We start from the raw sequence: 26591 nt of genomic DNA, 5'->3' as shown, positions 1-26591 counted from the left end.
ATCAGAGCGCTTAAGGGCTCGGGGTGAGCAGCTGTAATCATGGGAGCTTTTAACCAGTATCAAAAATATTAAAATAAAAAATAGGTTTGAACCTTTCTGGCAGTAAAGCATGAGTTGTTTTTTTTAGATGTTCAGACACCAAATAGAAACATTTTGCAAGGAATTAAGTACTGCATTAAGCACAGAGAGTAATTGTGGTGAACATGCGAACAAACATCCTCTGATAACACTGGTATATTCTAGATTTAAAGCTTTCGTGACTGCAAGGATCCATACTCTTTGGTTATATTCGGTAAAGTCACGTAGGTAAAAAAATAAAACAACAGAAATCACGACAAAAATCATGACGATCTACAAGCACAGACACAATTTCAACCAAGAAGATGGTTTCAAATTAAGCAACCATTGGAAAGATGTTCTGAATCGAACCAAACATTAAACTCATTTTCAATGGTACAGTATATTTTTTTAAGTAGTGGTACCCCAAACTTTCGCAGCTCTTAAATTCCCTTTTCACACCATCAATAGGTAAACTCCCCCCCTCCCCCCCGCGCCAACCGGCATGTGCACCCGCATGTACACCACCTCTATGCTAAATCGGCCAATCAAATGCTATTTTTTATGCTAATTCCTTTGTCAAGGCACCTTGTTTCCTCGCACACAGCTTAAAGGTCCGCGGTCTGAGCATGGCTGTGTTTCTCTCCAGCGCTGCCCTCGAGACAGTCTGGTCCCTTCACCTGATGAAGGCCGCTTGTGTTGTGACCGAAACGTCGTGATTTTTGTTGTTTTATTTTTTACCTACGTGACTTTACCGAATAGAACCAAAGAGTAACACTGGTATACATTTTTTTAGACGTCTGCTTCAGAGATTAAATGTGCTGTTTTATTATGGATTTTGATGTGCTGAATTCAAATGTGACAATTAAAACAACTGATTGGCTACTGTTCTCACGATTTTACGTCTATGTATATTGTGTAGATAATAGAGTATTACTCGTAAATTGTAAAAACTATGTCTGCATTAGTCACACAGACAGTACTTGTGGTGAAGATGCTTTGTGAATAATCTATGCATTGTCTTTGAAACTGATTGGCCTCCACCAGAGACTTCTTCATGGCCTAGTCTCACCGTCAAAACTTAGTCTTATTTTTGTATACTTTGATAGTGGCGAAAAAAAGGTCCCGTGTTAACACATTCCTGCGGAGGGAGCTGGTAGGAACGTCGGGTTGCTCGGTCAATGGCCAGGGTCAACAACGGCGGCACCACGTGGTGTAGTTTTATAAGGGCACCACGGGGTGACCAGCCCCTCCACACCTAACCCCACCACTCCCAACCCCCACCCAGCCCCTCCCTACCCTCCCAACCCAGCCCCTCCCTCCCCACCCAGCCCCTCCCCACCCTCCCCTCTCCACCCTGCCCCACCCTCCCCACCCAGCTCCTCCCCACCCTCCCCACCCAGCCCCTCCCCACCCTCCCCACCCAGCCCCTCCCTCCCCACCCAGCCCCTCCCCACCCACCCCTCTCTACCCAGCCCCACCCCTCCCATTTTTGGATGCACGACGGACGGACGGACACAATAATCCCATGTGGGCTGGTGTAACCAGGAGGTTCCTACCAGTATCATCCACAATGAAGGCGTTTTTTTTGTCGGGTTATATCGCGTGAATAAAAACGTGTCTCCACTCAGCCAATTAGCGACGGGTTGCCACGTAAATAAAAAGTGCCTAATAAGTGACTACTTCAGCACTTAAACCGGTCGTGTGTTGGAGAGTGAACCCACAACCTTTACAATTAAAGTACGTACTGTGGGGTTTCGCGGCTGCTGTGTGTGATAGTCTAGTCACTCTCTAGCTGTGGAGTGTCACTGCTGTCTGTGTGGTAGTCTAGTCACTCTCTAGCTGTGGGGTGTCACTGCTGTGTGTGGTAGTCTAGTCACTCTCTAGCTGTGGAGTGTCACTGCTGTGTGTGTGGTAGTCTAGTCACTCTCTAGCTGTGGAGTGTCACTGCTGTGTGTGTGTGGTAGTCTAGTCACTCTCTAGCTGTGGAGTGTCACTGCTGTGTGGGTTTGGTAGTCTAGTCACTCTCTAGCTGTGGAGTGTCACTGCTGTGTGGGTGTGGTAGTCTAGTCACTCTCTAGCTGTGGAGTGTCACTGCTGTGTCTGTGTGGTAGTCTAGTCACTCTCTAGCTGTGGAGTGTCACTGCTGTGTGTGTGGTAGTCTAGTCACTCTCTAGCTGTGGAGTGTCACTGCTGTGTGTGTGGTAGTCTAGTCACTCTCTAGCTGTGGAGTGTCACTGCTGTGTGTGTGGTAGTCTAGTCACTCTCTAGCTGTGGAGTGTCACTGCTGTGTGTGTGTGGTAGTCTAGTCACTGTCTAGCTGTGGGGTGTCACTGCTGTGTGTGTGTGGTAGTCTAGTCACTCTCTAGCTGTGGGGTGTCACTGCTGTGTGTGTGTGGTAGTCTAGTCACTCTCTAGCTGTGGAGTGTCACTGCTGTGTCTGTGTGATAGTCTAGTCACTCTCTAGCTGTGGGGTGTCACTGCTGTGTCTGTGTGGTAGTCTAGTCACTCTCTAGCTGTGGAGTGTCACTGCTGTGTGTGTGTGGTAGTCTAGTCACTCTCTAGCTGTGGGGTGTCACTGCTGTGTGTCTGTGGTAGTCTAGTCACTCTCTAGCTGTGGAATGTCACAGCTGTGTGTGTGGTAGTCTAGTCACGCTCTAGCTGTGGAGTGTCGCTGCTCTGTGTAGTAGTCTAGTCACTCTCTAGCTGTGGAGTGTCACTGCTGTGTGTGTGGTAGTCTAGTCACTCTCTAGCTGTGGAGTGTCACTGCTGTGTCTGTGTGGTAGTCTAGTCACTCTCTAGCTGTGGAGTGTCACTGCTGTGTGTGTGGTAGTCTAGTCACTCTCTAGATGTGGAGTGTCACTGCTGTGTGTGTGTGGTAGTCTAGTCACTCTCTAGCTGTGGGGTGTCGCTGCTGTGTGTGTGGTAGTCTAGTCACTCTCTAGATGTGGAGTGTCACTGCTGTGTGTGTGTGATAGTCTAGTCACTCTCTAGCTGTGGGGTGTCGCTGCTGTGTGTGTGGTAGTCTAGTCACTCTCTAGCTGTGGGGAGTCACTGCTGTGTGTGTGTGGTAGTCTAGTCACTCTCTATCTGTGGAGTGTCACTGCTGTGTGTATGTGGTAGTCTAGTCACTCTCTAGCTGTGGAGTGTCGCTGCTGTGTGTGTGTGGTAGTCTAGTCACTCTCTAGCTGTGGGGTGTCACTGCTGTGTGTGTGGTAGTCTAGTCACTCTCTAGCTGTGGAGTGTCACTGCTGTGTGTGTGGTAGTCTAGTCACTCTCTAGCTGTGGGGTGTCACTGCTGTGTGTGTGTGGTAGTCTAGTCACTCTCTAGCTGTGGAGTGTCACTGCTGTGTGTGTGGTAGTCTAGTCACTCTCTAGCTGTGGGGTGTCACTGCTGTGTGTGTGTGGTAGTCTAGTCACTCTCTAGCTGTGGAGTGTCACTGCTGTGTGGGTGTGGTAGTCTAGTCACTCTCTAGCTGTGGAGTGTCACTGCTGTGTGTGTGTGGTAGTCTAGTCACTCTCTAGCTGTGGAGTGTCACTGCTGTGTGTGTGGTAGTCTAGTCACTCTCTAGCTGTGGAGTGTCACTGCTGTGTCTGTGTGATAGTCTAGTCACTCTCTAGCTGTGGAGTGTCACTGCTGTGTGTGTGTGGTAGTCTAGTCACTCTCTAGCTGTGGGGTGTCACTGCTGTGTGTGTGTGGTAGTCTAGTCACTCTCTAGCTGTGGAGTGTCACTGCTGTGTGTGGTAGTCTAGTCACTCTCTAGCTGTGGAGTGTCACTGCTGTGTGTGTGGTAGTCTAGTCACTCTCTAGCTGTGGGGTGTCACTGCTGTGTGTGTGTGGTAGTCTAGTCACTCTCTAGCTGTGGAGTGTCACTGTTGTGTGTGTGTGGTAGTCTAGTCACTCTCTAGCTGTGGAGTGTCACTGCTGTGTGTGGTAGTCTAGTCACTCTCTAGCTGTGGAGTGTCACTGCTGTGTGTGTGGTAGTCTAGTCACTCTCTAGCTGTGGGGTGTCACTGCTGTGTCTGTGTGGTAGTCTAGTCACTCTCTAGCTGTGGAGTGTCACTGTTGTGTGTGTGTGGTAGTCTAGTCACTCTCTAGCTGTGGGGTGTCACTGCTGTGTCTGTGTGGTAGTCTAGTCACTCTCTAGCTGTGGGGTGTCACTGCTGTGTGTGTGTGGTAGTCTAGTCACTCTCTAGCTGTGGAGTGTCACTGTTGTGTGTGTGTGGTAGTCTAGTCACTCTCTAGCTGTGGAGTGTCACTGCTGTGTGTGTGTGGTAGTCTAGTCACTCTCTAGCTGTGGGGTGTCACTGCTGTGTGTGTGTGGTAGTCTAGTCACTCTCTAGCTGTGGAGTGTCACTGCTGTGTGTGTGTGGTAGTCTAGTCACTCTCTAGCTGTGGAGTGTCACTGCTGTCTTTGTGGTAGTCTAGTCACTCTCTAGCTGTGGAGTGTCACTGCTGTGTGTGTGTGGTAGTCTAGTCACTCTCTAGCTGTGGAGTGTCACTGCTGTGCGTGTGGTAGTCTAGTCACTCTCTAGCTGTGGGGTGTCACTGCTGCGTGGGTTTGGTAGTCTAGTCACTCTCTAGCTGTGGAGTGTCGCTGCTGTGTGTGTGTGGTAGTCTAGTCACTCTCTAGCTGTGGGGTGTCACTGCTGTGTGTGGTAGTCTAGTCACTCTCTAGCTGTGGAGTGTCACTGCTGTGTGTGTGGTAGTCTAGTCACTCTCTAGCTGTGGAGTGTCGCTGCTGTGTGTGTGGTAGTCTAGTCACTCTCTAGCTGTGGGTTGTCGCTGCTGTATGTGGTAGTCTAGTCACTCTCTAGCTGTGGGGTGTCGCTGCTGTGTGTGTGGTAGTCTAGTCACTCTCTAGCTGTGGGGTGTCGCTGCTGTATGTGGTAGTCTAGTCACTCTCTAGCTGTGGAGTGTCGCTATGTGTGTGTGTGGTAGTCTAGTCACTCTCTAGCTGTGGAGTGTCACTGCTGTGTGTGTGGTAGTCTAGTCACTCTCTAGCTGTTGAGTGTCACTGCTCTGTGTGGTAGTCTAGTCACTCTCTAGCTGTGGGGTGTCGCTGCTGTGTCTGTGTGGTAGTCTAGTCACTCTCTAGCTGTGGAGTGTCACTGCTGTGTGTGTGGTAGTCTAGTCACTCTCTAGCTGTGGAGTGTCACTGCTGTGTGTGTGTGGTAGTCTAGTCACTCTCTAGCTGTTGAGTGTCACTGCTGTCTGTGTGGTAGTCTAGTCACTCTCTAGCTGTGGGGTGTCACTGCTGTGTGTGTGTGGTAGTCTAGTCACTCTCTAGCTGTGGAGTGTCACTGCTGTGTATGTGTTGTAGTCTAGTCACTCTCTAGCTGTGGAGTGTCGCTGCTGTGTGTGTGTGGTAGTCTAGTCACTCTCTAGCTGTGGGGTGTCACTGCTGTGTGTGTGTGGTAGTCTAGTCACTCTCTAGCTGTGGAGTGTCACTGCTGTGTGTGTGGTAGTCTAGTCACTCTCTAGCTGTGGAGTGTCACTGCTGTGTGTGTGTGGTAGTCTAGTCACTCTCTAGCTGTGGAGTGTCACTGCTGTGTGTGTGGTAGTCTAGTCACTCTCTAGATGTGGAGTGTTACTGCTGTGCGTGTGGTAGTCTAGTCACTCTCTAGCTGTGGGGTGTCACTGCTGCGTGGGTTTGGTAGTCTAGTCACTCTCTAGCTGTGGAGTGTCGCTGCTGTGTGTGTGTGGTAGTCTAGTCACTCTCTAGCTGTGGAGTGTCGCTGCTGTGTGTGTGTGGTAGTCTAGTCACTCTCTAGCTGTGGGTTGTCGCTGCTGTATGTGGTAGTCTAGTCACTCTCTAGCTGTGGGGTGTCGCTGCTGTGTGTGTGGTAGTCTAGTCACTCTCTAGCTGTGGGGTGTCGCTGCTGTATGTGGTAGTCTAGTCACTCTCTAGCTGTGGAGTGTCGCTATGTGTGTGTGTGGTAGTCTAGTCACTCTCTAGCTGTGGAGTGTCACTGCTGTGTGTGTGTGGTAGTCTAGTCCCTCTCTAGCTGTGGAGTGTCACTGCTGTGTGTGTGGTAGTCTAGTCACTCTCTAGCTGTGGAGTGTCACTGCTGTGTGTGTGGTAGTCTAGTCACTCTCTAGATGTGGAGTGTTACTGCTGTGCGTGTGGTAGTCTAGTCACTCTCTAGCTGTGGAGTGTCACTGCTGTGTGTGTGGTAGTCTAGTCACTCTCTAGCTGTGGAGTGTCACTGCTGTGTGTGTGGTAGTCTAGTCACTCTCTAGCTGTGGAGTGTCACTGCTGTGTGTGTGGTAGTCTAGTCACTCGAGCAGACGCGCGCTTAAGTGCTCTTGGGCCTCGTCTAGGTCGACTCGGCCTCAAATGGGCACCCGGTGCGATGTGTAATTATTGCAGAGACAAAGGCGGCTGGGCGTGGTTTTCGCTCCCCTTCACGGTTGCTCGCTTACAGCAATGATCCCCGCCGGCTATCCGGGGAGGGGATCATTGCCCTCGTGCGAGGCTGTGATTTGAATGTGTCCGTGTGATTGAGAGCGAGTGGAATGTGTCCGTGTGTCGCCTCTCTCTCTCTCTCCCGCTGGTCCGCATGGGGTTTCACTCCGGGATCCGGGCTCTCCCATCCCACAGCTAACGCTACAAAGTAACTGGCATCGGCGAAACCATGCTCCCAAAACGCCTTTCGCCGTCGTTCAATTGGAGATTACAACAACGAGGACGGCCTGTGTCAGGCCACGTGCACTTCAAGGCCACGTGGCCTGACACGTGGCCTTGAAGTGCAGGAGGTCACAGAAAGAGACCGGACGCTCCGCTCGTTGTTGTGAGCGTCGCTTCTCTGCCCTCCTCCGTTGTTGCTGGAGGGCGACTTCCAATGATCCCATTGGAGTTTACAAAGACTTCATTTTTTAAGATCTATATTTTATACGCGATATTAACCCCCCCCCCCCCTAAAAAACCTCTATTATGGATAAACAGATTACGTCAAATTTCCCGACACGGTAGCGTAGCGGTTAGCTCTACGCTGTGCTACGAACCCGGCCACCCGAGTTCGATTCCCGCTCACGGCCAACACCGGTGACGATCATTCTGAACCGGTCCTGGGCCTCCCCTAGGTCGACTCAACCTCAAATGAGTACCTGGTGCGGTGCGCAAACATCGCCCACTGGGGAGACAAAGGCGGCCGGGGCGTGGTTGCTGGCCACCCACCCCCTCGTGTGCCGTTCCGTCCTTCATAGGTGCTACTAACAGCACTTGCCCTAGTAGCCTGGTGAGGCTATATGGGGTATCTTTGTCTTTGTGGTGTACGTGTGTGTGTGTGTGGTAAGCCGGTAACCCTTTCCACCAATGGGTTAGCGGCGATGCAACAACAACAACAACCGATTTTAACAGCTGTAGCCTTCAAACCTCTAGGATGCGACTTGAGATGAACTCACCTGCGGGAGCAGGGGGTGGGAGAGGGTGAGGCTCCTTGCGACGGTGTCAGGGGAGTTCAGTGACGACGCGAGAGAGAGGCGACAGTGAACCCTGCCGATGAACACATCAGTTCAGACACCACCACCACCACCACCCCTACGCCCTCACACTGCAACAAATACAATCTTGCCATCCGAACCCGTTTCTCACCAGCACCTCCTTGGACGACGTCTGTTCTATCCCACCCCCCACCCCACCCGCCGCCACCACACCCGACGCCTCTTCAGCGTGTACCGGGCACTTAAGACCGGCACACCAGGCACGGTCGTGCCGGCTGCTCGTCGCGCGGACAGCTATGGCTCTGCGCCGGCCGCAATCTCTCTGCGCCCACCGCTATCGCAACGGATTTCGCCCGCGAGCAGAGACGCACTTGATCAGCGGCGGCAGCGGCAGCAGCAGCAAGCGACACGCCGCCTTCGTCGGCTTGGGATGCATGCAGCTACACGCATCGCCAGGGCAACCGGCTGGCTCGCCATGGCGACACGTGGGGAGGAGAGGGATGGGGGTATGGGGAGGGTGGAGATCTCTGGAGGGAACCCGGCTCAGCCAATTCTCGCCGCTCTTACCTGGGGCTCGGGAAACCACCACCCCCACCTCAATCCCACCAACCACCCCCTAACCCACGATCGGGACAGTGGATCTCAAACCTGGCTTTGGTTTGCCAGCTTGGCCCCCATGCGGGCAGCATCGTGAGATTAACGCACGCGCGCGTCCGTCTGTGTGTATGTGGCAAAGTGGTCGTCCATAATTGACGTGACGCACCTCGGGGGGAGGGGGGGGGGTCAGACATTTGTGACGATGTGTGACAAGGGGGGGGGGGGATTGAAAAATGTGACGTCACATCAAAATGCGCAACTTTAAATAAATATAGACAACACGTTCTACTTAATTACACACTCCTACAACATCAGAGTGCAGCGCCACATGAAATACGCACTACAATGACAATAATTTAAAGCGATTTGAAGCACATTCTTGGTTCTTATGGTAGAGTCACGTAGAAGGGAAACAATTAATTAAATATAAAACAAAAAACAATTAATTGTTTTATATTTTTATTATTTTATTGTTTCCCTTCTACGTGACTTTACCGAAAGAACCAAGAATACGAATCCCTGCAGTCACGAAAGCTTTAAATCAAAATTCGATTTGAACCATGTTTTATTTTTTTGGGGGGGGGGGGTGGGGGGGACAGAGTTTTGTGACGTCATATTTGAGGGGGGGGGGTCTGACTTTTTGTGACACTGTGTGACGACGGGAGGGGGGGGGTGTTGGGGGGGGGGTAAAAAAATCGTCCAAAATCGCGTGACGTCATTTATGGACGGCCCCGAAGGCCCTCGGTTCCACGTTGCGTCGTGTTCCGTTGCGTGGTCTCCGCCGCAGCCGCCGCTCCCGCGTGTGGCTGCCCGCGTGAGCCAGCGGTGTGGAGGCGGCAGGTTTCGAGGGTTTGTGCTGGACCCACCACACCGATGTCGCGTGGAACTCCCTGCCCCGTGAGCGACGCGGAAGAGCCCGCGTAACCCACAACGTGGCTCCCATCTGTTCCGTGCGTACGGGATCCAGTGGTCCTCCATCGCACGCGCATGGGTTCCCCTGCCACGTGTGTAAACAGCCCAGTGATTGGCCGATAGGGGCGCTTCACGTTTCGAGGACCACTGTGCTTGGGTAAGTGCCGGATGAAGCTAGTGCGGTGCCTGTAGCGTGATGTTATAAAGGGGCCCTAAATTTTTTTTAAAAAAAAAACCACTTACATTATAAAACACAAATTATTAACTTGCATAGTAAAGTAATTGTATTTTAGCTCTCTCCCCTTTGTCTCTCTCTCTCTCTCTTGCCACAGCTGTCAACCCATACGGTTTAGCCGTATTCTTGTACAGGGAAATTGAGTTTGCAGGTCGATACGCTGGCGTACAGCCGTTTCAATAATGCCAATGTTTTTTTTTGTCTTATTTGTTTGTGATGGGACTTTGTAGGATGAACGCTGAGATTTATAAGGGGCACGGGGCGACCAACACGGTCTGAATAGGTCTGTAATAAGGCAGGGCACTGATAAGGGGTTGACAGGGATGTTTCTTAGGGGCCGTCCATAAATGACGTCACGCACCTGGGGGGGGGGGTCAGACATTTGTGACGATGTGTGACGAGGGGGGGGGGGGTTGAGAAATGTGACGTCACATCAAAATGCGCAACTTTAAATAAATATAAACACGTTCTACTTAATTCAATACTTTTTTTATATAAATGTTTTCTCCAACAACACCAGAGTGCAGCGCCACATTAAATACGCGCTACGATGACAATAGTTTAAAACGATTTAAAGCATGTTTTATTTTCAAAATGGAAATATGGTTTTGGGGGGGGGGGGAGCAGAGCTTTGTGACGTCATATTTGAGGGGGGGTCTGACTTTGTGACGCCGTGTGACGAGGGGGGGTCAAAAATCGCGTGACGTCATTTATGGACGGCCCCTTATCTCTCTTTATCTCCCTATCTCTCTCCATTGCTGTCAACCCATACGGTTTAACTGTATTTTTGTACAGGGGAATTGAGTTTGCAGGCCCATTCGGGGGTACAACCATAACAATGTGTTGTCTTATTTGTGTTGCGGTTCTCCCTTGTGATGGGACTTTGTAGGATGAACGTTGAGATTTATAAGGGGCACGGGGTGACCCAATCAGGCCTGAATAGGTCTGTAATAAGGTAGGGGGCGCTGATAAAGGGCGCCGACATTAACGTGATTAGCGAGGCGCCGACTAGTTTCCTTCCCGCTCGTGCGTGGTGTCCCCCGTGTTGTTCTCGCTGAGCGAACACTGCGCCAGCTGAATGTATTACTGTGTATTCGTGTGCTATGCGTTCGTAAGGCGCGTTTCACGTTGCGTGTAAGCGCGTTGTTAGTAAAGGCATGATTGACATCATGTATCAGTGTAATGTGTGTTAGTAAGGGGATGTTTGACGTAGCGTATCAGCGTAATTGCATCAAATAAAGCGTATCAAAGAAAGCGTGTATCGAAGAAAGCGGTCTCTGGCGTGGACCAATGCAGTTTCAAAGACTGCATGTATTATCGGAGCGTGTTTTTTGGTTTTGCATGTTCACCACAAGCACGTGTGGCTAATGCAGACAGGATTCCTTGAAAAAAAAATACTCTGTTTGGTGTTTAAACATCTTAACACCCGTTTTATTTTTTGATTTAAAGCTTTCGTGACTGCAGCGATTCATATTCTTGGTTCTTTCGGTAACAGTCACGTTGAAGGGAAAAAGTAAAACCTATTGCTATAGCGTAACTTGTGTTAGTAAGGCGTGCGTTTCACGTTGCGTATCGGCGTTTTGTGCGTAAAAAGGCATGCGTTTCTGAATGAGATCCCCTTCGGCGATGATGTTTTAACACGCCTCGCCATTCTTGATTTGAAGCTTTCGTGACCGCAGGAATCCCCACACTCTCGTTGGTTCTTTCGGTGAAGTCACGTGGGTAGAAACACAAATAGATCGCGACGTTTCGATCGCAACACAAGCAACCGTCATCAGGTTGGGGACAACCACAGCAGGAGAAAAAAAAAACCTGCTCAAGCAGCCCTATTTCAGAAGCTTCGGCAGTCGTGATCTATCATTTTTTCTACCTACGTGACTCTAACGAAAGAACCAAAGAGTATGCACATCTTTACCTTGCAAAACAAGGGACACGGACGCACACAGAGAAGGCAACGCGCCTCTTCCAGCGATATTTATTAACCCCCCCCCCCACCCCCCCCCCCCTTCTGCACAAGATTCGCAATGCTTCTCCACGCGGCACGGAGAAGAGCTCCTCATATCGTCCGATGAATCCCCTCCACGTAGCAGTGATAATATGGCTCTGGAAGAACAAGGATCACAACCGAACACGTGGGTTTGATTCGGCGGCGGACATTCCGACGCATCATTCGTCTCGATTTGAGGCCCTCGTGACTGCAGGAATCCCCACACTCGTTGGTTCTTTTGGTGAAGTCACGTGGGTAGGAAAAAAATAATATATCGCGACGTCTCGATCGCAACACGAGCAATCGTCATCAGGTGTGAAACACGGTTGCGTGTGCTGCGATCGAAACGTCGCGATCAATTGTTTTTTCTACCTACGTAACTTTACCGAAAGAACCAAAGTGCATCATTCATCTTGTTGGGGTGTTTGTGATGGTGGTGGCAGGCTTGGCCCACGTTAATTCACGTGGCCAAACTGCTGGTCGCCAAAAGGAACCACGTTCTGACTTGCTAGATTTCTTTTAATTTTATTCTGAAAGAAAGACGGCCGAGTTGGGAATCGAACTCGGGGAAACTTTTTTTTTCCTGCGAGGCACAATCATAACCAACTGCCGCCCTTCTCGCCTCGAGGAACTTCCAAGATCTGCACGCAGCGGGCTGATCGACAAAACTCGTCCGTTTACATACGAGCGCAATTGTTACACTGTGCGTGTGTGCTTTTGACGTCTTTCTAAACCAATTCGTAATTTTGCGGTCAATGTGCTGTGTGACCAGTACAAACTAAAATCTGCCCGAGCTGACCTGCGCGCTACAGGGAATTTATCATTCCACGCCGACTCTTAACGCTTCCACGGTATTCCGGATTTCTCACGCGACGTTGGTTGTTTTTGCCCCAATTTCTCTTCGCTTCGTCGCTGTACTTTATTTGCTTTTGCCATGTTGGGTGACACACCCGGGTGTCCCTCGTGCAAATGCGACTCGTACCCTGGACTCTACGGGTCTTAACAGCTGGTTACACACAAAATCAACTTGAACCTGACACACGTTTTTTGCTCTGATTTATATTCGCTTCGTTTCTGCACGTTATCCGATTTGCCTTTGTAATGTTGGGTGACACACCCGGGTGATCCCTCTTACAAATGCGACTCGTACCCCAGACCCTTCGGGGGGGTGGGTGGGGGGGGTGGGGTCTCACACGCAGCTGGTTACACGCAAAATCAACTTGAAAACTCTTACAACGGGGGAACAAAAAACCAAGACTCCGTTAAGAGTCCGCGGGGACCCTCCCAGGCGGGGCGCACACCAGTCTCAGGGTCGACGAGTCCGTGTCGTATCAGGAAGTCCAGCGTGACGAGGGCGCAGTTTGGCTTGAAATCCCCAGAGGCCAATTCCTCGAGCACCTGACGCAGACGCAGGGCGAGCGGGGGGGGGGGGAAGACCGTAGGAGCGATCAGCAGAGGCATTGCGCGTGACAATGCATTGCATGTATGTTGAACTTCCTTCGCACCATACGTAGCCAACCATGCTATTTTAACTATTTTTTTATTTTACACCAGGTAAGGCCCCCTTAAGCTACGTAGCTCTTTTTCCGTAAGCGACCTGGCCGTCTAAAGAGGACAGCTCAACAAAGCGGCTTTTCAGGTTGGGAATTTATAGCAGGCAGATATTCGCAACGCACGTTTGATTCCAAATGTGGAGGGAAAAACCGGAGGACCCGGAGAAAAACCCACGCGACCACAGGCAGAGAGAGACACGCAGACTCCAAATACACAGCGGGCGTCAGGGTCGGGATTTAATCCACAACCTCCTGTATACCAGGCGAGGTAGTTAACATCTCCGAGCCACCGCGCTAATCGGTGGTGCGGTTTGGGGTTTTAACTCCTGGGGAGAGCCTCGCAGAGTCTCAAAGAGCCTTTTGTCAGGAGGAGCCCACCAAGTTTTCGCAGCAAGGGGGGTGGTGATGCTGCTGCTGACCCTGTCGCTGCTACTGCGTGTGTGTGACAAAACATCCCCCTACCTCCTCGCGGTGCCGGACGGGCGACTCTGTCGTGGACAGTGCTGTGGGGGGGAGATCCAATTTTGATTGGCTCCTCCCCTCATGGCATATGTTTCCACCAAAGGGGCTAAACGGGGGCTCTGGACGGGTGCGAGGGGCTGGTAAGCCCTCCACCTTCAATTAATTACCACGAAACCACGAATTAAACTGAAATATGTAACTAATAAGCTTGTGCCGGAGGCCCCGGGGGGCCAGGCGTCTATGACATCTCCTGGCCAAACCCCATTTGGCGGAGCCAGGAGATTGAATATCCACCCTCGGGGCTCCTCCAGAAACAACGAAAAGCCACTACGGGTGGCCACGTGGAATGTTCGAACGCTCACTGCGGAGGAGAGGCTGCCACTCCTCTGTCGGGAGCTGGACCGGTACCGCCTGGATCTATGCGGCATTCAGCAGGTCCGGTGGACCGGCTCTGGCTCCTGCCACCATGAGGGGTGGACAGTCCTCTACTCGGGGCAGCAGACTGCCAAACAACAGGGTGTGGCTCTTCTTTTGAACAAAAGAATGAAGGGGGCGTGGGAGTGTGGCGGTGAGGTGTGGGAAGCTGTAAGCCCCAAGCTACTTTGGGCTCGCGTTCCCATCAACCGGAGGCGAGGAATGGTGGTCGTGGTTACTTATACCCCCACAAAAGATGAACATCCCTGGAGGGATGCAGGCAAAGCCGATGAGTCAGATGCCTTCTATGACCTCCTGTCACAGGTGCTGGCTAAAGTGGCCCCTCGGGATAGAGTCATCATGTTGGGTGACTTCAATGCCCGAGTTTGTCATGATACTGGCACCTGGTCTGGAGTGATTGGAGGGCATGGGCCAGATCAGCTCAATAACAACGGTAGGAGGCTGCTAGATTTTTGTGCAGCCCATGGGCTTGTAATTACCAACACGCTGTTCCGGCATCGGCGCATCCACACAACATCATGGATGCATGCCGGGTCCAAGCAAGAACATCTGCTGGACTACATAGTGACGGACCAGCGGATGCGAGCCCATGTCCTTGACACCAGGACCTACCGTGGAGCTGATCTGCCCTCTGACCATCGACTAGTCATCTGTAAGATGCGCCTGCCATTCTTCCACTCCGGTGGTGGGTGTACACCCAGGACCCCATTCCGACCTAAAGTGGCCTGGTCTCAGTTATCTGATGAAAGTTGCAAGCGAGAATTTCATCATCGCTTGCGGCTGGGATTGGCATCGTCCCCGACTCCTCCTGATGTCAAGGGTAAATGGGCGAGGTTTAGGACTGTGACTCATGCAGCTGCAATGGCTGCTTTGGGTATGCGGTCCAGACCTCCCCAGAGACCCTGGCTGACAGAGGAGGTGTTCAGGATGGTTGAGAAAAAGCGACAGGCCCACTGTCATCGGCTACAGAATCCCACGTCAGAGAATGAGGAGGCTTACCACAGCCTTCGCTCGGAGGTTCGGAGAGCCGTAAGGCGCTGCAAGGATGGGTGGTGGTCGCGGGTTGCTGAGGAGATGAAGTCTGCCTCAGTGGCCCGTGATCACAAATCTCTATTTAACTCCATCAAAAAAGTAACCTGCAGCGCCACACCTATTACCATCATTAGGGGAAAAAACGGTGATCCAATCTCCGACCCCCAGGAACAGGTTTGCAGATTTGCTGAGCATTTCTGTGAGGTCCTGGGGGAGGGAAAATCCCTCAGCCAGGAAAACATCGTGGCACAAAGTGAGGATGACCCTGCTGAGGCTGCGGTGCCTCAAATATTGGAAGAAGTCACCCCCTGTGAGTGGCTGGCTGAGGTGCCATCTGTTGAGGAAGTACTGAAGGCGATCCGGAGTCTGAGACCAGGAAAGGCAGCGGGCAGAGATGATCTCCCAAGCGAAATGCTGAGGGAGGGTGGCGTTTGTGCACAGACTGCCCTATATGACATCATAACAACGGTCTGGACCGCTGGACGGGTTCCGCAGGATTGGAAGGATGCCCTGGTGGTCCCCCTCTTTAATAAGGGGGACCGCACAGACTGTAACAACTACAGGGGCATCTCACTCCTCAGTGTGCCGGGAAAGGTCCTGGCAAGGATTATTCAGCATCGCCTTGCCAGGCACGCTGAGGAGAGGCTTGCGGAGCCCCAATGCGGTTTCAGGAAAGGGCGGTCCTGCACAGATGCCATATTTTCTGTCCGTCTGCTACAGCAGAGGTGTAGGGAATTCCAACAAGACCTACATCTCTGCTTTATTGACCTGGTCAAGGCCTATGATACCATCAGTAGGCCTGGGCTCTGGGTCGTTCTTCGTGCTTTTGGAGTACCTGACCCTCTGCTCACGATCATTAAGGACCTTCATGATGGTGAGCGGGCCCGGGTAAAACTATGTGGCCGGGAGTCAGAGCCATTCCCTGTACACCTTGGGGTGCGACAGGGATGTCCTCTGGCTCCCACATTATTTAACATCTATTTTGACCACGTAGTTCGTGAAGCCTTCAATAGCTGTACCGGGGGAATCTCCATATGGTACAGATATAATGGGAGGCTGATCGATGCCCGGGTGCGGTCAAGGGATGGCTCCCTATTGCTCAACCACGTTATGTATGCTGATGATTTGGTAATAGCTGCTGAGTCAGAGGAGGAGTTGGAGACACTCCTGCTGAGACTGGAGCGTGCCACTAAGAGGTGGGGCCTTACCATCAGCCCCACCAAAACTAAGCACCTGCCTGGGTATTTTGTACCATCGGACACTCCACCCCCACAACTCCCAATCGGTGATGGGGCAGTTGTGGAGAGAGTGGAGAGTTTCCCATACCTAGGCAGTGTGCTTATGACTGGCTCCATTTTAACAGCAGAGGTCTCACTCCGAATCAGTCGAGCGGCAATATCTTTTCATCGGTTGCGTAACGCTGTGTGGAAGCTACCTGGTCTGTCGCTCCGCACTAAACTTCAGGTCTTCTCGGCCACGGTCATTCCCTCCCTTCTCTACGCTTGCGAAACGTGGACCCCCCTAATGGAACATCTTCGCCGGTTAGAAACATTTAGGCTGGCCTGCCTACGATCCATCCTAGGTTTAACCAGACTGGATTGTGTGAGGAGCTCACAAATCCTTGAAAGATCTGGGCAAGGTCCCATCGGTGAGCTCCTCCGGCGGGCAAGGCTGCAATGGCTGGGTCATGTAGCCCGCATGCCCAGCCAACGCATGCCGAAACAGCTTTTGTTCGGCCGGATTGAGGGGGCTAAGCGGGCGCGGCACGGGCTAGAGAAGAGATGGAGTGATGTGGTACAGGAGGACGTGGAGCTGAGTGGACTTGCCGATGACTGGTACCAGCGGTGTCAAGATCGGCCTCTGTGGAGGAGGCTCGTGAAGGATGCTACTGGGCAGTTGGAGGTAGTCGCCCTCCAACAACAACGGAGGGCGGAGGAGCGACGCTCACAACGAGCGGAGCACCGGGTGGCTAAAGCACAGCAGGTTGGCACAGTAGGGGGCACAGGTGGTGCATCAGCCAGTCATCTCAGTCAGTCGACCCGTGGCACCTGGGTCTGCCCCGTGACCTCCTGCCAGCGGGCGTTCGACACTTCACGTGGCCTCAGGGTGCACATAGCCTGGCACAAGCGTCGTGTTGACGTCACCGCCACTTAGTGGCGAATGGCGGTTGTTGTTGTTGTGTGACAAGATCGGCCTCTGTGGAGGAGGAGGAGGCTCGTGAAGGACGCTGCTACTAGGCAGTTGGAGGCAGTCGCCCTCCAGCAACAACGGAGGGCAGTGGATCGACGCTCACAACAACGAGCGGAGCGCCGGGTGGATAAAGCACAGCAAGTTGGCACAGTAGCGGGCACAGGTGGTGCATCGGCCAGTCGTCTCAGTCAGTCGACCCGTGGCACCTGGGTCTGTCCCGTGACCTCCTGCCAGCGGGCGTTCGACACTTCACGTGGCCTTAACGTGCACATAGCCTGGAACGAGCGTCGTGGTGACGTCACCGCCGCTTAGTAGCGAATGGCGTTTGTTCTTGTTGATGATCCAAAATGAGTAATTTGTGGGCAATTTTTCAGCACTGGGATGTGATTTTTTGAGTTACCGGAAAGCAGAGAAGCCGAAGGAAACCCATGCCGAACAGGCGAAGAATAAAACAAACTCCGCACACAGCAAGGACGCGCGGATTGGGAATCGTACCCGGGCCTCCCTTTCCTTGCCGCGAGGCGCGAGTGTCAACAGCTTCGCCACCCTGCTGTTCCCATTCTTCTTACACGTTCAGGAAAATGACACGTAACTTCGTTTAACACGTAGGCTTTCGCGACCAATATTATTCATAATGAAGGTTTATTTTTTGCGGATTTTTTTTTTTGGGAGGAGGGGGGTGGTTAGATCGCGTTAAAGACCGAAACAGGAGGACTTCTTCACAGTTCTGGTAAATGCCTCGATGTGAAGTAGGTTGTTGTAATCGCCAGCGAAACGTGACAGCACTCGAAATTGTAAAGTTGTGGGTTTACTCGCTGAAGTGGTGGTGTAACTAATTGGCACGTTTTGTGTACGTGACAAAGCCTTACTATTTGACTGCGTTGGGTGGCGGCGGTGGGTTAACGACGCATTCATTTTTACGCGATCGAACCCAACACAAAAAGAAATAAGACCTTTCTGATGAAACGTAACTTTGCACACCGAAGCACCAAATGACAGACACTGAGAGCAGGATGGACCTGCCTTGTCAACCGGCCAAAGGTAGAAGTCCTGCATCTCGCCATCGGCGGCGTGTGGTGTGAAACCGTCGGGAATCTCCAGGTCGTACACGAACTGACACTCGGGGAAGATGCCGCGCTCGTTCTCGTGCGTGTAGCTGCAAAGACGTTCGCAAAAAAAAAACAAAAAAAACACGGCCGAAGAGAGGACGCACGCGGCCGCTGAGCACGGGGCCCAAATCGTCACGCGGCCAGAAACAAACGGCACCATCGAGGTTCGCGGTAGACATGGGTGGTAACACGTTTCTGGAATTGAGCACGGTTGTAAGAACTTTTGGAGAATAGACGACGGGAGGGTATGATTCCTAAGTGCGGGGGGAAAAGCATAAAGTGTTGTGACCTGCAGTGTGGTGAGTGGGCGAATGAGTGAGTGGGTGGGCGAGTGGGTGAGTAAATGGGTGGGTGGATTAGAGAGTGGCAAGTAGGTGAGTGGGTGGATGAGTGAATGGGTGGGTTAGTGTGTGGGTGGGTGAATGAGTAAGTGGGTGAATGGGTGGGCGAGTGTGTTGTTGTGAACTGTCGTGTGGCGAGTGGGTGGATCAATTAATGCGTGGGTTAGTGAGTGGGTGGGTGACTGGGTGAGGGGGTGGATGAGTGAATGGGTAGGTGAGTGTGTTGTTGTGACCTGTGATGTGGCGAGTGGGTGAGTGGGTGGATCAACTAATTGGTGGGTTAGTGAGTGGGTGGGGTGAGTTGTTGTGACCGGCAGTGTGGTGGTGGCTGAACATAGTGGTGGTCGAGACGAAGCGGTCAGTGTCTGGCATAGACCGAGTCCTCAACACGGGTAGAGGAAGCAATGAGTGAAGTTCACGCGAACGATGACCGTGGCAAGCAAGCGACTCGAGTGAATAACCCAAAGACTTTCCCAACGGGGTTTGCATTTTTATAATGCCTCAAAACAATATGAAACGAAAACTATACTTTTATTTCACCAGGTAAGGCCCACTGAGCCGTGTAGCTCTTTTTCAGAAGAGACCTGGCCACAAATGATAGCTCAACGAAAGTGGCCTGTCACGTGGAAATTTATAGCAGCCAAAACCGGAGAACCCGGAGAAAAATCCACGCGACCACAGGGAGAACATGCAAACTCCAAATATACGTGCGTCAGTGTAAAGATAGAACCCACGCCCTCCTGTATATCAAACGAGGGAGTTAACATCTCAACACCGTGGCGCCCCAACGTCGTGGGACTCAAATAGGGAGCTTCACTGATTCTGTCACCAGTCCAGAAGTCGTGTTTTCATAACGACACACACGCGGTGGTGGGTGGGGGGGCTTACTGCAGTAGTGCAAAGGTCAGCACACTGGCCTGGCCTTGTAGTCCAGAGGTCACCGATTCGATCTCCCGGTGGCAGCCGGGGCAGTTTGGGATAACGGTGCAAGTTTCTGAAATCCCCTACACCCCGCCTGACTGTCTCTCCAGACAGACGAAGCTATAAATGGGTTCACCACAAGTTAGTCTCTTGGCATGTTAACGAGCGGTCGGGTAAACTGTGGGTACCCCCACCTCTTCCAAGACGTCTGTCGGGCACCAGTGTGGGACAAGTAGGCCAACATGCCCCTCTGGATGGGCTCTGTAGAAGCTGCCTCCCGTGTGAATGAACCGTATTGTCTCCACTTTAAATGTGGCCAAATTCCAGGTCTGAGAATAAAAAAAAAAAATGTTGCGATTAACGTTACTCTCAGTGGCAGCGCGGGTGGTGGGAAAGTGCTGCTCTCCTGCACTGTGGACCCCGAGGTCAATTGCCACTACAGAGGTAGCTCTGGGATATCCGCTTCCGTGGGCCGTACCCGAACACGAACGGCCCACGCTGCTCTGCTAGAGATCCGAACGGATTCGGCATGTGGCGACGTTCGGTGTCGAGATCGTCGCGAAGCCGGGGGGAAAAGAAACCAAGAAATAAAAGTTGAAACGCAAGTGCCCACGTACCTCACCGTTCCCACTGGCACAGCTTTCTCCGCAAGGCATGCTGGGATACCCGCTTCCTCGGCTGCCTCCTTCACGAGCGTCTCTTTGATCCCGACTCCGACCGCCAAACCTCCAGCCGCCTGGGGTTCACGGCCACAAAGCAAGAGCCAGCGTTACACGCACTCCCGCCGCAGCCGATGATCGCGATATGGCGTAATTGACTTTTCAGTCAGGCCGCGATGCTAATGATCCTTGTTGACCAAATCTGTGTCGTTAAGAACCATCCACCACCCGACGAGGCCACGCAAATGTAATTGTCATGTGGCGCCCCGGCATTAAAGGACGCGTTGATGATTATTGTTGTCAGAACACCCAGCGGCGAGTGGAATACCAATTCTCACAATAAAATTCAGCAAATTGCGTTCGGCGTTTTTCGAATCAAAACTGCATCGAGCGTCATCAGGACACGACCCAGGAAGTGAGAATGAACAAAACGCGGATTCCATTTTTTTTTTTATTTCGACTTGAACCTAAAACTTGTCCCGACGACGCAACTTAAAAAAGACGAAAAGCCGCGCGCATCCAAAACATCTCGGTCTAAGTTGACCGTTGCATCCGACCGGACGGGCGATGGTGGCAACCACAGGACAGACACCCCCAAGCCGGTGTCTCGGCAAAAATCTGTCACCGTCGTGCGTGACCCCCACAGAGGGGATGGACGCGGTTTGCCGGTGTCTACCCCGTCCGTGTCTTTGCGACGTGACCAAACGGTCGCGAGGTGACCGCCCGCAGAGAGGGCGGGGGGGGGGGGATTAGTCGGTCCAATTATGAATCGTGCACAGCACGTGTTCGATTTGAACGTGTGCGTGTGTGTTGCTGTGTATAGCCCTAACAGTCTGTTAACAGTCTGTTAAGGATATACGTATTTTTGTCTTTTGGGGAGCGGTGATTAGATTGGCACGTTGCGCTACGAACCCGGCGACCCGAGATCGATTCCCGCTCACGTCCAACACCGGTGATGATTTATCTGAACTGGTCCTGGGCCTCCCCTAGGTTGACTCAGCCTCAAATGAGTACCTGGTGCGACAATGTAAATATCGGCACTCAAGAGACAAAGGCGGTGGTTCTGGCCACCCACTTTCCCGTGTGTCGTGCCGGCCTTTATAGGTGTTCGCTAACAGAATTTTTTTTTTAAACAGGCAAGGCCCAAATTTCGATTTAAAGCTTTTGTGACTGCAGGAAAATAAAAATATAAAATAAAACAATAAAATTCTCACGACGTTTCGATTGCAACACAAGCAATCATCATCAGGTGTAAGGCCCACCGAGCTACATAACTCTTTTCAGAAGCGACCTGGCCACAAATGATATCTCAATGAAGGGGGCTTATCGCGTGGAAATGTATCGCTGCCAAATATTCTAAACGCGTGTTTCTAAGTTAAGATTTCACCACTGCGACGCCACATGCCCCAACAGTCTGCGTGTGTGCGTGCGTGCGTGTGTGCGGCTGGCTACCATGTTGTCCAGCTTGCCAGGGTAGGTCTGCTTGCTCTCGGACCTTCTGCCAATCCACAGGCACAAGCCATGGCTAGGATGATGCGTGTAGCCGTTCATGTGAACCCCATACTGCTTCACTCCAAACAAACCTGAAAAAAAAAGAAAAACGCAAAACACAATAAAGTCTAACGATGATTGTTCGCAGGTGACAAGCGTCGCTGCATTATGGCGATAGTACGGTGTGTCGAACGACGTACGATCGAATTACTCCGCTGGGATCACACACGCACAGCAGCAAACTCGCCCCCATGATGTGAAACCACCGCAGACCATTTCGCGATCAGAACGGCGCGGATATCAGGTGTACCGCACTTAATCATCCACGGTAATCGTCTCGTCCGTTTTGGTGAACATCATCACAGCTTGATTATCGCTACAGAGGCTGTGGTTCCTGGCTGCCCATCGCCAATCTGAAGCTTTGCGAGTGAGAAAAACAGTGGCAGGCTTATCGTTATCAACAGATTATTGTGACGATCGCTTGTTTATCCGGAAAAAAAACAACTCATCACCGACTTCTTTCCAGGAGGGTCTTGCCAAGTTTTCGCAGTAGAGGGGGCTGATGATCGCTGTGTGTAATCCCAAATGAATGATTCGCGAGTCATTTTTCAACATAACTGTCACCGGCATGAGTTTCAAACCCATCACCGCAGTGACGTCACTGACCACAGTATATATATTTTTCCCATTATCATCGAAACTTTAAACCAGCGGTGTCCAATACACCGAGAAGAAGTGATAATCCATTCCGGCGGCTCTCAACAGGCTCCGCGATCCACCAGAAAGCTATGACCAACCGATTTAACCCTGTAATGTATCACGTAGACCAGGGGTGGGGAACGTTCGGCCCGCGGGCCGTACAAGGCCCGCGAAATCATTTGGTGTGGCCCTGCCAAGGCAACCGCAGGCGGGACTCGAAATTCAATAAATCTAGGAGCAAACCCGGAAAAGCAGTTGCGAGTAGCAGCAACATCATCAATACCGGCTAACATCACACGCCTCACCAACGAGAAGCAGTTCCAGCCATCGCATTAGGGCTGAGCTAATTCAACGTTTGACCAAATAGAACAGGCCAATTGTTAAGCTGATTGTTTTGTATGGTCCGCGAATGATGTTATATAAATATCCAAATGGCCCTTGGCAGAAAAAAGGTTCCCCACCCCTGACGTAGACAAACTACCAGCACCGTCTAATGGTAGAAGTTTGCATGACTTCTTAAATATGCCATGAGCCGTAACAAAAATACGCGTGTGCTTGCGTCAATGTCCGTTTTCCGACTTGTCCTGAGAGCACGCCGGTAGCCAATCCAAAGACAAAGATCCCCCGCATAGTCTTAACAGACTGGTTGGGGCAAGTGCTGTTAGCGAGCAGCGCCTATGAAGGTCGGCACTGTCGCGCCCCAGGGCGTGGGTGGCCAGCACCACGCCCGGCCGCCTTTGTCTCCCCGGTGGCGATGGTTTTACACACCGCACCAGGTACTCATTCGAGGCCGATTTGACCTAGGGGAGGCCCAGGATCGGTTCAGACAACGGTCACCGGCGTTGGCCGCGCTACGGGTCGCCGGACCCGGAGCGCGGCGTGCTCACCGCTGCGCCACCGCTAACCAACCCGCAGTAGAGTATCCGGGCTCCAACCTGTTTCGCTGCCGAGATCTGATGAGACTGGGGCGCATTCCGGGGTGGGTGATGCGAGACGCCACGCACCACGACGAACAACGGCTCACGATTGGACGATTGTGAACGCACATGTGGCACTCCTTTCCATTTTCATCACGGGCTTGTCGCAAAAGCTCGCAGACACTTGGTACATCTGTTGGAAACAAGTCCAGAAAACGCTCACTTGGTCGGAATATTTCTTTACATTGCAAGGAGGAATCCGATGAGCTAAGAAGCTCCTTTATCACAGACGTCCAGTGGAGGCACGGGGTAAGAATGTTACAACAAACAGGTCAAACACGCGATGGGAGTCACAAGCAAGGCAAACAAACCACCCCAAAACGTACAAATAAAACTAAACCATCCCCCATCCAACCAGGCAAAGCCCAAAGAGCTACAGCTTATTTTCCAGAAGCGGCCTGGCCACAAATGATAGCTGCTCAACAAAGCGGCGTATCACGTGGACACTTCCAGCAGCAAAATCGTCTCAACTTTGGTCCAAGAATCCCCTGGGGGCTCCCCGTGTTCCCGGCAAACATTCGGAGAGGCGCGCTAACGACAAAGGAGGTCACACGCGTGTTGCTCGTCACCGACGACCACCTACAACCTGTCGACAACCGAGACCTCAGGCAGTGTCACACCTCACAGTCGACCCGAGCACCGATTATCCCGCCTCTCTCCCCGACCTTCTGGGGGCTCGCGCTGTGGAAATGTACAGCGACCCCCACAAAAGAATCACCTGGACGCACATCGATTCTAAACGTGGAGGGTGGTGGTGGTGGTGGTGGTGGAGGAGGGGGGTTGAAAACAACAACAACGGAGTACCCAGAGCATAAAACATAAAAAGCCGCCGCCGACCTCGTCCCTCCAGCCGCCGAGAGTGCCGAACAGTTTCAGCGCCCTCCACTGGCGCAGCACGACGTCCACCGCTTCCGAGCGTCGCTCGTAGGAGCCGAGGGCCGGCGACAGAACGACACGCTCCTCCCCGTCGCCAGCAAGTCCACAGTCGCGGCGACCTCCTCCGCCGGCGCCACCGCCGCCACCGCCGAGGCCGGCTCCCCCGGAAGCAGGCAGCACGTGGAAAACATCGGGGTGGTTCTTCACCTGGGCCAACACGGCCGGGGAGACCAGTCCCACGTTCTGCCCGTCCACCAGCAGAGGCAGGCACTGGGCCTTGCAGGACCCTGTGGATGTGGACAATTGTTACAGGGACTCCTCGACTCACGGACATTCAGAGGCACGAACAAACCTGTCCGTATGTTCAGACGGAGAGTCGTAAGTTCAACCGCCGCGCAATAGATGCAGGTGGTGGCATCTACATCTGCAGAATGTGAAGAACCAGTGGCATCTACATCTGGAGAACGTGAAGAACCAGTGGAATCTACACCTGCAGAACGTAAAGAACCAGTGGCATCTACATCTGCAGAACGTGAAGAACCAGTAGCATCTACATGTGGAGAACGTGAAGAACCAGTGGAATCTACACCTGCAGAACGTGAAGAACCAGTGGTATCTACATCGGCAGAACGTGAAGAACCAGTGACATCTACATCTGCAGAACGTGAAGAACCAGTGACATCTACATCTGCAGAACGTGAAGAACCAGTGGCATCTACACCTGCAGAACGTGAAGAACCGGTGGCATCTACATCTGCAGAACGTGAAGAACCAGTGGCATCTACATCTGCAGAACATGAAGAACCAGTGGCATCTACATCTGTAGAACGTGAAGAACCAGTGGCATCTACATCTGCAGAACATGAAGAACCAGTGGCATCTACATGTGTAGAACGTGCAGAACCAGTGGCATCTACATCTGCAGAACGTGAAGAACCAGTGGCATCTACAGGAGATTATATAACTTGTAAAGCCATTCCCCATGTTTAATGTACATGTCGTAGAACATGTTTGGAATCAACAGGAGTATAAAGTTTAAATTACGAACACATCGACTTACGAACAGATGTAATGTTAATTAACAACCACGGAACAGTCACACTAATGTTTCCATTAGCGACCTGGACAAACGTGATAGCCTAGCGAAGTGGCTTATCGCGTGGAAATGTATAATACCCAAACACTATTCTCTTTCGTTCTTTCGGTAAAAGTCAAACAAAACACTCTAAACGCATGTTGATTTTAAATATGAACGGGAACACCAGAGGACCCCAGATGAGAAAAATCCACGCGATCACGGGGAGAGAGAGACCGCAAAATCCAAATACACAGCAGGCGGTCAGGGTCGGGATCGAACCCACGACCTCCTGTATACCAGGCGAGGTAGTTAACATCTCCTAGCCACCGCAGGAATTCGCTCTCACGTTGCTGTGTTTAAGACTCTCACGCCACCCGCTGGCCGAGCTCACGCGAGAATATATAAAGCGCAGGACCGTGCCACGGTGGACTCCAGTAAACACCCGTGTCTCACGATTCTTTCCCGTCTCTCCCTCACCCCCCTGAGACTCTCCCCGTCTCTCCCTCACCCTACCCCCCGAGACTCTCCCCGTCTCTCCCTCACCCTACCCCCCGAGACTCTCCCCGTCTCTCCCTCACCCTACCCCCCGAGACTCTCCCCGTCTCTCCCTCACCCCCCTGAGACTCTCCCCGTCTCTCCCTCACCCTACCCCCCGAGACTCTCCCCGTCTCTCCCTCACCCTACCCCCCGAGACTCTCCCCGTCTCTCCCTCACCCTACCCCCCGAGACTCTCCCCGTCTCTCCCTCACCCTACCCCCCGAGACTCTCCCCGTCTCTCCCTCACCCCCCTGAGACTCTCCCCGTCTCTCCCTCACCCTACCCCCCGAGACTCTCCCCGACTCTCCCCCCCCTCCCCCCGAGACTCTCCCCGTCTCTCCCTCACCCCCCTGAGACTCTCCCCGACTCTCCCTCACCCTACCCCCCGAGACTCTCCCCGTCTCTCCCTCACCCCCCTGAGACTCTCCCCGACTCTCCCCTCCCTCCCCCCGAGACTCTCCCCGTCTCTCACCGTCGCTATGGAACGAGTCGAGACTCCGCACCAGGCCCAGCAACCGCTCCGCTCTCCGCGCCGCCATGCCTCAAGCGATTCCGCTGCTGTGTCGCGCAGCGATTCCCATCTTGGCGATTCCCTTCTTGCTCGTGCTGAACTACCTGTCGAATTGCGTATCGTCACCTGAATGTACTCGTTCTTTTGTATCGATTCGTGTATCGATTTTATTCTCCTGGCCTGCGGAGTCACGTGGCGCCGGTGTCGCTGCTTAACATGAATCGCGTTTCAATCCAGAATCGAAATCTTTATTAAATTAAGTATCGATTTTACTCTCCGGCCCTGCGGAGTCACGTGGCGCCGGTGTCGCTGCTTGATAATAATCGCGGTTCGATCCAGAGTCGAAAGGTGTATTTAAGCCAAACCCGATGAGCTATAAAGCTCTTAATGTTACAGATGTCCAGCAGGGGCACGGGGTCAGAACGTTACAACAACAACACAATACAAAAACACGATAGAAGGGCATTGTACAGCAAAGACAAACC

At 52.3% G+C, this 26591-nt stretch overlaps 2 protein-coding genes across 4 annotated transcripts in view; both read right to left on the bottom strand.

The window, feature by feature from the left end:
- The window catches only part of LOC116956032 (cyclic nucleotide-gated channel beta-1), a 53061-nt gene extending 45045 nt beyond the window's left edge, over positions 1–8016 (bottom strand). For 2 of the 3 annotated variants that reach the window (XM_076053921.1, XM_076053922.1), the window contains exon 1: positions 7466–7666. Coding sequence is in view for 1 of the 3 variants with exons in the window: in XM_032977453.2 (XP_032833344.1) it covers positions 7466–7556; positions 7876–7940 (156 nt within the window). In the remaining 2 variants the exon portion in view is untranslated. Of the gene's footprint in view, positions 1–7465; positions 7667–7875 lie in introns of those variants that run through there. The other variant, XM_032977453.2, reaches the window with a different exon arrangement.
- Positions 8017–9243: 1227 nt separating this feature from the next.
- LOC116956123 (uncharacterized) lies at positions 9244–26297 on the bottom strand. The gene is made up of 8 exons (XM_032977585.2): positions 26068–26297; positions 23942–24267; positions 23174–23237; positions 21390–21520; positions 19896–20014; positions 17931–18063; positions 12537–12633; positions 9244–11351 (listed from the first exon to the last, which is right to left on the bottom strand). Exons 1-8 carry the CDS (start codon positions 26132–26134, stop codon positions 11305–11307), a joined length of 984 nt encoding a protein of 327 aa, XP_032833476.2. The 5' UTR covers positions 26135–26297; the 3' UTR covers positions 9244–11304.
- Positions 26298–26591: the final 294 nt, after the last annotated feature.

The sequence above is a fragment of the Petromyzon marinus genome, chromosome 63 (assembly GCF_048934315.1).
Source record: "Petromyzon marinus isolate PM22_M1 ecotype Great Lakes invasive population chromosome 63, UKy_Petmar_22M1.pri1.0, whole genome shotgun sequence".
NCBI lineage: Eukaryota > Metazoa > Chordata > Hyperoartia > Petromyzontiformes > Petromyzontidae > Petromyzon > Petromyzon marinus.
This window is presented reverse-complemented; position numbering and strand designations above follow the sequence as displayed.